Raw genomic sequence first — 14119 nt, forward strand, 5'->3', positions numbered from 1 at the left:
TATGGACTGGACTCTCACTATTATGTTAGATCCACTATGGACTGGACTCTCACTATTATGTTAGATCCACTATGGACTGGACTCTCACTATTATGTTAGATCCACTATGGACTGGACTCTCACACTATTATGTTAGATCCACTATGGACTGGACTCTCACACTATTATGTTAGATCCACTATGGACTGGACTCTCACTATTATGTTAGATCCACTATGGACTGGACTCTCACACTATTATGTTAGATCCACTATGGACTGGACTCTCACACTATTATGTTAGATCCACTATGGACTGGACTCTCACTATTATGTTAGATCCACTATGGACTGGACTCTCACACTATTATGTTAGATCCACTATGGACTGGACTTTCACATTATTATGTTAGATCCACTATGGTATGGACTGGACTCTTACTATTATGTTAGATCCACTATGGACTGGACTCTTACTATTATGTTAGATCCACTATGGACTGGACTCTCACTATTATGTTAGATCCACTATGGACTGGACTCTCACACTATTATGTTAGATCCACTATGGACTGGACTCTCACTATTATGTTAGATCCACTATGGACTGGACTCTCACAATATTATGTTAGATCCACTATGGACTGGACTCTCACACTATTATGTTAGATCCACTATGGACTGGACTCTCACACTATTATGTTAGATCCACTATGGACTGGACTCTCACTATTATGTTAGATCCACTATGGACTGGACTCTCACTATTATGTTAGATCCACTATGGACTGGACTCTCACACTATTATGTTAGATCCACTATGGACTGGACTTTCACATTATTATGTTAGATCCACTATGGACTGGACTCTTACTATTATGTTAGATCCACTATGGACTGGACTCTTACTATTATGTTAGATCCACTATGGACTGGACTCTCACTATTATGTTAGATCCACTATGGACTGGACTCTCACACTATTATGTTAGATCCACTATGGACTGGACTCTCACACTATTATGTTAGATCCACTATGGACTGGACTCTCACTATTATGTTAGATCCACTATGGACTGGACTCTCACTATTATGTTAGATCCACTATGGACTGGACTCTCACTATTATGTTAGATCCACTATGGACTGGACTCTCACTATTATGTTAGATCCACTATGGACTGGACTCTCACTATTATGTTAGATCCACTATGGACTGGACTCTCACTATTATGTTAGATCCACTATGGACTGGACTCTCACACTATTATGTTAGATCCACTATGGACTGGACTCTCACACTATTATGTTAGATCCACTATGGACTGGACTCTCACTATTATGTTAGATCCACTATGGACTGGACTCTCACACTATTATGTTAGATCCACTATGGACTGGACTCTCACTATTATGTTAGATCCACTATGGACTGGACTCTCACAATATTATGTTAGATCCACTATGGACTGGACTCTCACACTATTATGTTAGATCCACTATGGACTGGACTCTCACTATTATGTTAGATCCACTATGGACTGGACTCTCACACTATTATGTTAGATCCACTATGGACTGGACTCTCACACTATTATGTTAGATCCACTATTGACTGGACTCTTACTATTATGTTAGATCCACTATGGACTGGACTCTCACACTATTATGTTAGATCCACTATGGACTGGACTCTCACACTATTATGTTAGATCCACTATGGACTGGACTCTCACTATTATGTTAGATCCACTATGGACTGGACTCTCACACTATTATGTTAGATCCACTATGGACTGGACTCTCACACTATTATGTTAGATCCACTATGGACTGGACTCTCACACTATTATGTTAGATCCACTATGGACTGGACTCTCACACTATTATGTTAGATCCACTATGGACTGGACTCTCACACTATTATGTTAGATCCACTATGGACTGGACTCTCACTATTATGTTAGATCCACTATGGACTGGACTCTCACTATTATGTTAGATCCACTATGGACTGGACTCTCACACTATTATGTTAGATCCACTATGGACTGGACTCTCACTATTATGTTAGATCCACTATGGACTGGACTCTCACTATTATGTTAGATCCACTATGGACTGGACTCTCACTATTATGTTAGATCCACTATGGACTGGACTCTCACACTATTATGTTAGATCCACTATGGACTGGACTCTCACTATTATGTTAGATCCACTATGGACTGGACTCTCACTATTATGTTAGATCCACTATGGACTGGACTCTCACTATTATGTTAGATCCACTATGGACTGGACTCTCACTATTATGTTGGATCCACTATGGACTGGACTCTCACACTATTATGTTAGATCCACTATGGACTGGACTCTCACTATTATGTTAGATCCACTATGGACTGGACTCTCACACTATTATGTTAGATCCACTATGGACTGGACTCTTACTATTATGTTAGATCCACTATGGACTGGACTCTTACTATTATGTTAGATCCACTATGGACTGGACTCTTACTATTATGTTAGATCCACTATGGACTGGACTCTCACACTATTATGTTAGATCCACTATGGACTGGACTCTTACTATTATGTTAGATCCACTATGGACTGGACTCTCACACTATTATGTTAGATCCACTATGGACTGGACTCTTACTGTTATGTTAGATCCACTATGGACTGGACTTTCTCACTATTATGTTGGATCCACTATGGACTGGACTCTTACTATTATGTTAGATCCACTATGGACTGGACTCTCACTATTATGTTAGATCCACTATGGACTGGACTCTCACTATTATGTTAGATCCACTATGGACTGGACTCTCACACTATTATGTTAGATCCACTATGGACTGGACTCTCACACTATTATGTTAGATCCACTATTGACTGGACTCTTACTATTATGTTAGATCCACTATGGACTGGACTCTCACACTATTATGTTAGATCCACTATGGACTGGACTCTCACTATTATGTTAGATCCACTATGGACTGGACTCTCACACTATTATGTTAGATCTACTATGGACTGGACTCTCACACTATTATGTTAGATCCACTATGGACTGGACTCTCACACTATTATGTTAGATCCACTATGGACTGGACTCTCACACTATTATGTTAGATCCACTATGGACTGGACTCTCACTATTATGTTAGATCCACTATGGACTGGACTCTCACACTATTATGTTAGATCCACTATGGACTGGACTTTCACATTATTATGTTAGATCCACTATGGACTGGACTCTTACTATTACCGGTATGTTAGATCCACTATGGACTGGACTCTTACTATTATGTTAGATCCACTATGGACTGGACTCTCACACTATTATGTTAGATCCACTATGGACTGGACTCTCACACTATTATGTTAGATCCACTATAGACTGGACTCTCACACTATTATGTTAGATCCACTATGGACTGGACTCTCACACTATTATGTTAGATCCACTATGGACTGGACTCTCACTATTATGTTAGATCCACTATGGACTGGACTCTCACACTATTATGTTAGATCCAGTATGGACAGGACTCTCACACTATTATGTTAGATCCACTATGGACTGGACTCTCACACTATTATGTTAGATCTACTATGGACTGGACTCTCACTATTATGTTAGATCCACTATGGACTGGACTCTCACACTATTATGTTAGATCCACTATGGACTGGACTCTCACACTATTATGTTAGATCCACTATGGACTGGACTCTCACACTATTATGTTAGATCCACTATGGACTGGACTCTCACACTATGATGTTAGATCCACTATGGACTGGACTCTCACTATTATGTTAGATCCACTATGGACTGGACTCTTACTATTATGTTAGATCCACTATGGACTGGACTCTCACTATTACGTTAGATCCACTATGGACTGGACTCTCACTATTATGTTAGATCCACTATGGACTGGACTCTCACACTATTATGTTAGATCCACTATGGACTGGACTCTCACACTATTATGTTAGATCCACTATGGACTGGACTCTCACTATTATGTTAGATCCAGTATGGACTGTACTCTCTCACTATTATGTTAGATCCACTATGGACTGGACTCTCACTATTATGTTAGATCCACTATGGACTGGACTCTCACACTATTATGTTAGATCCACTATGGACTGGACTCTCACTATTATGTTAGATCCACTATGGACTGGACTCTCTCACTATTATGTTAGATCCACTATGGACTGTACTCTCACTATTATGTTAGATCCACTATGGACTGGACTCTCACAATATTATGTTAGATCCACTATGGACTGGACTCTCACACTATTATGTTAGATCCACTATGGACTGGACTCTCACAATATTATGTTAGATCCACTATGGACTGGACTCTCACACTATTATGTTAGATCCACTATGGACTGGACTCTCACACTATTATGTTAGATCCACTATGGACTGGACTCTCACACTATTATGTTAGATCCACTATTGACTGGACTCTTACTATTATGTTAGATCCACTATGGACTGGACTCTCACACTATTATGTTAGATCCACTATGGACTGGACTCTCACTATTATGTTAGATCCACTATGGACTGGACTCTCACACTATTATGTTAGATCTACTATGGACTGGACTCTCACACTATTATGTTAGATCCACTATGGACTGGACTCTCACACTATTATGTTAGATCCACTATGGACTGGACTCTCACACTATTATGTTAGATCCACTATGGACTGGACTCTCACTATTATGTTAGATCCACTATGGACTGGACTCTCACACTATTATGTTAGATCCACTATGGACTGGACTTTCACATTATTATGTTAGATCCACTATGGACTGGACTCTTACTATTACCGGTATGTTAGATCCACTATGGACTGGACTCTTACTATTATGTTAGATCCACTATGGACTGGACTCTCACACTATTATGTTAGATCCACTATGGACTGGACTCTCACACTATTATGTTAGATCCACTATAGACTGGACTCTCACACTATTATGTTAGATCCACTATGGACTGGACTCTCACACTATTATGTTAGATCCACTATGGACTGGACTCTCACTATTATGTTAGATCCACTATGGACTGGACTCTCACACTATTATGTTAGATCCAGTATGGACAGGACTCTCACACTATTATGTTAGATCCACTATGGACTGGACTCTCACACTATTATGTTAGATCTACTATGGACTGGACTCTCACTATTATGTTAGATCCACTATGGACTGGACTCTCACACTATTATGTTAGATCCACTATGGACTGGACTCTCACACTATTATGTTAGATCCACTATGGACTGGACTCTCACACTATTATGTTAGATCCACTATGGACTGGACTCTCACTATTATGTTAGATCCACTATGGACTGGACTCTTACTATTATGTTAGATCCACTATGGACTGGACTCTCACTATTACGTTAGATCCACTATGGACTGGACTCTCACTATTATGTTAGATCCACTATGGACTGGACTCTCACACTATTATGTTAGATCCACTATGGACTGGACTCTCACACTATTATGTTAGATCCACTATGGACTGGACTCTCACTATTATGTTAGATCCAGTATGGACTGTACTCTCTCACTATTATGTTAGATCCACTATGGACTGGACTCTCACTATTATGTTAGATCCACTATGGACTGGACTCTCACACTATTATGTTAGATCCACTATGGACTGGACTCTCACTATTATGTTAGATCCACTATGGACTGGACTCTCTCACTATTATGTTAGATCCACTATGGACTGTACTCTCACTATTATGTTAGATCCACTATGGACTGGACTCTCACAATATTATGTTAGATCCACTATGGACTGGACTCTCACACTATTATGTTAGATCCACTATGGACTGGACTCTCACAATATTATGTTAGATCCACTATGGACTGGACTCTCACACTATTATGTTAGATCCACTATGGACTGGACTTTCACTATTATGTTAGATCCACTATGGACTGGACTCTCACTATTATGTTAGATCCACTATGGACTGGACTCTCACACTATTATGTTAGATCCACTATGGACTGGACTCTCACACTATTATGTTAGATCCACTATGGACTGGACTCTCACACTATTATGTTAGATCCACTATGAACTGGACTCTCACTATTATGTTAGATCCACTATGGACTGGACTCTCACACTATTATGTTAGTTCCACTATGGACTGGACTCTCACACTATTTTGTTAGATCCACTATGAACTGGACTCTCACACTATTATGTTAGATCCACTATGGACTGGACTCTCACACTATTATGTTAGATCCACTATGGACTGGACTCTCACACTATTATGTTAGATCCACTATGGACTGGACTCTCACTATTATGTTAGATCCACTATGGACTGGACTCTCACACTATTATGTTAGATCCACTATGGACTGGACTCTCACTATTATGTTATATCCACTATGGACTGGACTCTCACTATTATGTTAGATCCACTATGGACTGGACTCTCACTATTATGTTAGATCCACTATGGACTGGACTCTCACTATTATGTTAGATCCACTATGGACTGGACTCTCACACTATTATGTTAGATCCACTATGGACTGGACTCTCACACTATTATGTTAGATCCACTATGGACTGGACTCTCTCACTATTATGTTAGATCCACTATGGACTGGACTCTCACACTATTATGTTAGATCCACTATGGACTGGACTCTCACACTATTATGTTAGATCCACTATGGACTGGACTCTCACACTATTATGTTAGATCCACTATGGACTGGACTCTCACTATTATGTTAGATCCACTATGGACTGGACTCTCACACTATTATGTTAGATCCACTATGGACTGGACTCTCACACTATTATTTTAGATCCACTATGGACTGGACTCTCACTATTATGTTAGATCCACTATGGACTGGACTCTCACACTATTATGTTAGATCCACTATGGACTGGACTCTCACACTATTATGTTAGATCCACTATGGACTGGACTCTCACACTATTATGTTAGCTCCACTATGGACTGGACTCTCACTATTATGTTAGATCCACTATGGACTGGACTCTCACTCTATTATGTTAGATCCACTATGGACTGGACTCTCACACTATTATGTTGGATCCACTATGGACTGGACTCTCACTATTATGTTAGATCCACTATGGACTGGACTCTCACTATTATGTTAGATCCACTATGGACTGGACTCTCACTATTATGTTAGATCCACTATAGACTGGACTCTCACACTATTATGTTAGATCCACTATGGACTGGACTCTCACACTATTATGTTAGATCCACTATGGACTGGACTCTCACTATTATGTTAGATCCACTATGGACTGGACTCTCACTATTATGTTAGATCCACTATGGACTGGACTCTCACACTATTATGTTAGATCCACTATGGACTGGACTCTCACTATTATGTTAGATCCACTATGGACTGGACTCTCACTATTATGTTAGATCCACTATGGACTGGACTCTCACTATTATGTTAGATCCACTATGGACTGGACTCTCACACTATTATGTTAGATCCACTATGGACTGGACTCTCACACTATTATGTTAGATCCACTATGGACTGGACTCTCACACTATTATGTTAGATCCACTATGGACTGGACTCTCACACTATTATGTTAGATCCACTATGGACTGGACTCTTACTACTATGTTAGATCCACTATGGATTGGACTCTCACTATTATGTTAGATCCATTATGGACTGGACTCTCACACTATTATGTTAGATCCACTATGGACTGGACTTTCACACTATTATGTTAGATCCACATGGACTGGACTCTCACTATTATGTTAGATCCACTATGGACTGGACTCACACTATTATGTTAGATCCACTATGGACTGGACTCTCACTATTATGTTAGATCCACTATGGACTGGACTCTCACACTATTATGTTAGATCCACTATGGACTGGACTCACACTATTATGTTAGATCCACTATGGACTGGACTCTCACACTATTATGTTAGATCCACTATGGACTGGACTCTCACACTATTATGTTAGATCCACTATGGACTGGACTCTCACATTATTATGTTAGATCCACTATGGACTGGACTCTCACTATTATGTTAGATCCACTATGGACTGGACTCTCACACTATTATGTTAGATCCACTATGGACTGGACTCTCACACTATTATGTTAGATCCACTATGGACTGGACTCTCACATTATTATGTTAGATCCACTATGGACTGGACTCTCACACTATTATGTTAGATCCACTATGGACTGGACTCTCACATTATTATGTTAGATCCACTATGGACTGGACTCACACTATTATGTTAGATCCACTATGGACTGGACTCTCACTATTATGTTAGATCCACTATGGACTGGACTCTCACACTATTATGTTAGATCCACTATGGACTGGACTCACACTATTATGTTAGATCCACTATGGACTGGACTCTCACTATTATGTTAGATCCACATGGACTGGACTCTCACACTATTATGTTAGATCCACTATGGACTGGACTCTCACTATTATGTTAGATCCACTATGGACTGGACTCTCACACTATTATGTTAGATCCACTATGGACTGGACTCTCACACTATTATGTTAGATCCACTATGGACTGGACTCTCACACTATTATGTTAGATCCACTATGGACTGGACTCTTACTATTATGTTAGATCCACTATGGACTGGACTCTCACTATTATGTTAGATCCACTATGGACTGGACTCTCACTATTATGTTAGATCTACTATGGACTGGACTCTCACTATTACGTTAGATCCACTATGGACTGGACTCTCACTATTATGTTACATCCACTATGGACTGGACTCTCACTATTACGTTAGATCCACTATGGACTGGACTCTCACTATTATGTTAGATCCACTATGGACTGGACTCTCACACTATTATGTTAGATCCACTATGGACTGGACTCTCACACTATTATGTTAGATCCACTATTGACTGGACTCTTACTATTATGTTAGATCCACTATGGACTGGACTCTCTCAATATTATGTTAGATCCACTATGGACTGGACTCTCACACTATTATGTTAGATCCACTATGGACTGGACTCTCACTATTATGTTAGATCCACTATGGACTGGACTCTCTCACTATTATGTTAGATTCACTATGGACTGGACTCTCACTCTATAACTAGATCCACTATGGACTGGACTCTCTCACTATTATGTTAGATTCACTATGGACTGGACTCTCACTCTATAACTAGATCCACTATGGACTGGACTCTCACACTATTATGTTAGATCCACTATGGACTGGACTCTCACTATTATGTTAGATCCACTATGGACTGGACTCTCACTATTATGTTAGATCCACTATGGACTGGACTCTCACTATTATGTTAGATCCACTATGGACTGGACTCTCACTATTATGTTAGATCCACTATGGACTGGACTCTCACATATGCGGTCCTCTCCAAGGTTTCTCATAGTCATTCACATCGACGTCCCCCTGGGTTGTGAGTTTTTCCTTGCCCTTATGTGGGCTCTGTACCGCGGATGTCGTTGTGGCTTGTGCAGCCCTTTGAGACACTTGTGATTTAGGGCTATATAAGTAAATATTGATTGATTGATTGGGGAATTTCGTTTTTAATGGGGAAAGAGCTTAATGTCTTGTGTTTTCATGTTAGCCTTTTAGATAGCTATCTTAAGTTCTCTAGTAAATGAGCAGTGTCACTGGTCCGTGACTTTATCAAAGGGTTATCAGTCCTGGTTTTATGATCATTTTGAATTAAAAGGGTTTTATTGCGGTTTATCATAATGCTGTTTACCGTTACATCCTTAATTTGTTTCTACTGGAAGAAAAACTCTATTGGTGCCACGTCTCTCATGCGATACACACATGGGTGCATGCACAAAAAGGATCATTTGGACATGCACTGAAAGAAAGACGCACACAAAAAAACAAGCAAAGCAGTATTTGAACCAGCAACCAGTCCAAACTTTTACATGTTTGTTATTGGAGAATGTTAAACCAACAACCTTCAAGACTAAATCAAAGTCCTGAGTGTAAGACAAATACTGAACAAGACATGCATCAGGTCAACTTCTAGTTTGGTGAGTTTGGTGAGCAGTCAGACAGGAGTTACCAGGAGAGGACAAGCTGGAGGAAGGTGACTCACCAGAGTAGGGAAAAAGGCATGTGCCATGGTGAGTTTCTCTACCTTGTCTCGGCCGGAGAAAGTGCCGCCAGCCCCAGCAGGTAAGAAGCAGTTCTGCAGCTCCAGCTGGCCGAGGTTTGCCACAATCACCCGGCTTGAACTTGAGCTTTCTGGGATGATTATTACTGGAGCACCAGCCTGGATGTCCAGCAGAACCCTGGAGGCCCGCTGAGGACGGTCCCTTATCTGCAAGAAAAAGACAAGTCTTACTGTTGGAATAATTGTTTGTAAGTTATCACAAAAGAAACGTTGTATTATGAATGCTGTCTTTCGAGGCCTAACGAGAGGAAGAAGGCTCGTGAAACGCCACTGTGATTTCAACACGGACAGATGGCAGGATCTGCTCAACTCCCAGAGGAACTCTCTTTGAAGTGTTAAACGAACTCTCTCTGAAGTATTTCACAAACTCTCTTCCAACTATTTGGTAACCGAGGTCAACGCTATTTACGACCCGCTGCCCTCTTGAAGTTGCTGTGGTCAGGAGACGGGAGGGGTTAAAGTTAAAAAGTTAAAGTCCCAATGATTGTCACACACACACTAGGTGTGGTGAAATGTGTCCTCTGCATTTGACCCATCCCCTTGATCACCCCCTGGGAGGTGAGGGGAGCAGTGAGCAGCAGCAGTGCTGCGCCCGGGAATCATTTTTGGTGATTTAACCCCCAATTCCAACCCTTGATGCTGAGTGCCAAGCAGGGACGTAATGGGTCCCATTTTTATAGTCTTTGGTATGACTCGGCCGGGGTTTGAACTCACAACCTACCGATCTCAGGGCGGACACTCTAACCACTAGGCCACTGTCCTCCAACACCTGCCCCAGCTGGATCCAGGAAGAGCCCAAGCCCGAGAAATCCCACTTCTTGGACTTCAAAGCGACCGAAAACAATGACTGTTTTACATACTCCCCATTCCTGCTGAGACATGTGTTGGTGCGTGAACATTGAATATTGTAATAAAGAGGTGACGAAAACCTTCTTGGTCAGAGCGTGGTGCAGGACTGTACAGAGAGTGCAGTGGCCATGTCTCTCCTCAATATTGAGTCCAAATTGAATTCTGTCTCTGTTTGATTCCTTGCCTTTTGTCTTGTTTAATAGATGTCCTCAGTGTTTGAATGTGACACTTACTAAATGGTAAATGGGTTATACTTGTATCGTGCTTTTAGACACTATTTCCAGGTGCCCTAATCACTTGGCCCGGTGTATCAAATCAAGCACTTAGGCATGGAGACTGTTTCTACAAACATTTGTGAAAGAATGGGCCGCTTTCAGTCATTTCCAGCGTGGAAATGTCATAGGATGCAACAAATCCAGTCCTGAAATGTCCTCGCTCCTAAATATTCCAAAGTCAACTTTATTATAAGAAAAGTGAAGAGTTTGGGAACAACAGCAACTCAGCCACCAAGTGGTAGGCCACGTAAACTGACAAGAGAGGTCAGCATAGTGCAAAGACTTTCTGCACAGTCACTTGCTACAGAGCTCCAAACTTCATGGCACCTTCCAATTAGCCCACGTGCAGTACGCAGAGCAACTGCATCTAAGCCATACATCACCAAGTCCAATGGAAAGCGTGGGATGCGGTGGTGTAAAGGACATCACCACTGGACTCTAGAGCAGTGGACTGATGAATCACACTTTTCCATCTGGCAATCTGATGGACCAGTCTGGGTTTGGAGGTTGCCAGGAGAACGCTACATTTCGGACTGCATTGTGCAGAGTGTGAAATTTGGTGAAGGAGGAATTATGGTGCGAGGTTGTTTTTCAGGAGTTGGGCTGAACATCCGCACCGTGACACAACATAAACACAACAGAACAAATACCCAGAATCCCTTGCATCCCTAACTCTTCCGGGCTACAATATACACCCCCGCTACCACCAAACCCCGCCCCCCCAACCACGCCCCCCCACACGCCCCTTCAATCTCCCGAATTCGAAGGTCTCAAGGTTGGCAAGTATGGTGGTAATAAGGTTTTGGACACAATGCATACCTGCCAACTTTTGAAATCAGAAAAACCTAGTAGCCAGGGTCCAGTCATGTCCATTCAGACAGGTTAAAATGTTGCTAAAACCATCACTTTTCTATCAGTCACAGTGACTTTTCAAAACAAAAATATTACAGCAAAAATCATATGGGTTGATTGTAGGGCTGAAACGACGCGTCGACGTAGTCGACGTCATCGGTTACGTAAATACGTCGAGGACGTTTTTGTTCGTCGACGCGTCGCATATTTACGTCACACTACCGTCATGGCGGAGCGCAAAGCAGACGATGCGAGCGGTGCGAGCGAGGGGAAAAAAGCACGCCAAAAGTCATCAAAAGTGTGGGAGTATTTCAATAAACGGCCTAAGAAGAAACGCTACTTTTACTCCGCTACTTTTACTCCGCTACTTTTATCTACATTCAGCTCGCTACTCGCTACTAATTTTTATCGATCTGTTAATGCACGCTTTGTTTGTTTTGGTCTGTCAGACAGACCTTCATAGTGCCTGCCTTACTGGTGACGTTTCACTCCGTTCCACCAATCAGATGCAGTCACTGGTGACGTTGGACCAATCAAACAGAGCCAGGTGGTCACATGACCTGACTGGCTCCGAGCTAACTTCGGGTGTTATCATTTAGTGGTCAATTGTACGGAATATGCACTGTACTGTGCAATCTACTAATAAAAGTTCCAATCAATCAATCAAAAGTGTGAAGGAAAAAAGACCCTTTTTTTATTTCAACCGTAAAGACTGACTGCACAGTTCCTGTCTTCACAATAAAAGTCCCGCTCCATCGTGCCTGCGCTTTCAAAATAAGAGTCTCCGAAAGCCAGCGCAAACAAGCTAGCAAGCTACGGAGTTTGCCGCCAATGTATTTCGTGTAAAGTGTATAAAAACGAATATGGAAGGTGGACAAATAAGATGCCAAAAACCAACCACTTTCATGTGGTATTAGACAGAAAGGAGGAACTTTTGTTCTCCTCCATTTGAAAACGTGGACGTTACCAGCACTGCTTCCTGATTACAATCAATGCAAGTCATCAGAATCAGGTAATACACCAACTTATATTCTTGTCTTCATGAAAGAAAGGAATCTATATGTTAAACATGCATGTATATTCATTAAAACACCTTTAACATGTAAACAAAAATGGCAAAATAAATAAATATAAATTATATACTGTATATATCAATGTATGTATATATATATATATATATATATATATATATATATATATATATATATATATATATATATATATATATATATATGATATGTGTGTGTATGTTACTCAGTACTTGAGTAGTTTTTTCACAACATACTTTTTACTTTTACTCAAGTAAATATTTGGGTGACTACTCCTTACTTTTACTTGAGTAATAAATCTCTAAAGTAACAGTACTCTTACTTGAGTACAATTTCTGGCTACTCTACCCACCTCTGCTAATAATGTTGTTGTATGCACACTGTGTCGAGCGGAAATGGCCTATCATAGCAGCACAACGGCAGCGTTCTTGCCATCACCATCAACTAGTCAATCGTCCGCGTGAGTAAACGTTGTCATCATTACACAAAAACATGAATGTGTCATTTGTATCTGCGTTGTAAATTCATAAACTAAAGCACCGTTTCGCTCTGAGAGGAGCGTTTGGCGTGCCTGTTCAGTGTTTACAAAGACGCGCTCCTCTTTAACGCTAACGTTAATTAGTTGTGCAAATACCTTTTACAACATTAACAATTACGTATACTATGTACAAACGAACAATTAACTTTCACTTTAATCATACTATCATTGTTGTGTTATTAAGCAAAATAAGCAAAAGTTTTACTTTTGTTGAAATGTTTACACTGTTACA

At 40.8% G+C, this 14119-nt stretch overlaps 1 protein-coding gene across 4 annotated transcripts in view; it reads right to left on the bottom strand.

Moving 5' to 3' along the window:
- The window catches only part of vps13d (vacuolar protein sorting 13 homolog D), a 231646-nt gene that overhangs the window by 156856 nt on the left and 60671 nt on the right, over positions 1 to 14119 (bottom strand). For all 4 annotated transcript variants that reach the window (XM_061973410.2, XM_061973417.2, XM_061973395.2 and 1 more), the window contains one exon: positions 10289 to 10471. In XM_061973410.2, the coding sequence (XP_061829394.2) occupies positions 10289 to 10471 (183 nt within the window). The remainder of the gene's footprint in view (positions 1 to 10288; positions 10472 to 14119) is intronic.

Source organism: Nerophis lumbriciformis, linkage group LG01 (assembly GCF_033978685.3).
Source record: "Nerophis lumbriciformis linkage group LG01, RoL_Nlum_v2.1, whole genome shotgun sequence".
Taxonomy (NCBI): Eukaryota; Metazoa; Chordata; class Actinopteri; order Syngnathiformes; family Syngnathidae; genus Nerophis; species Nerophis lumbriciformis.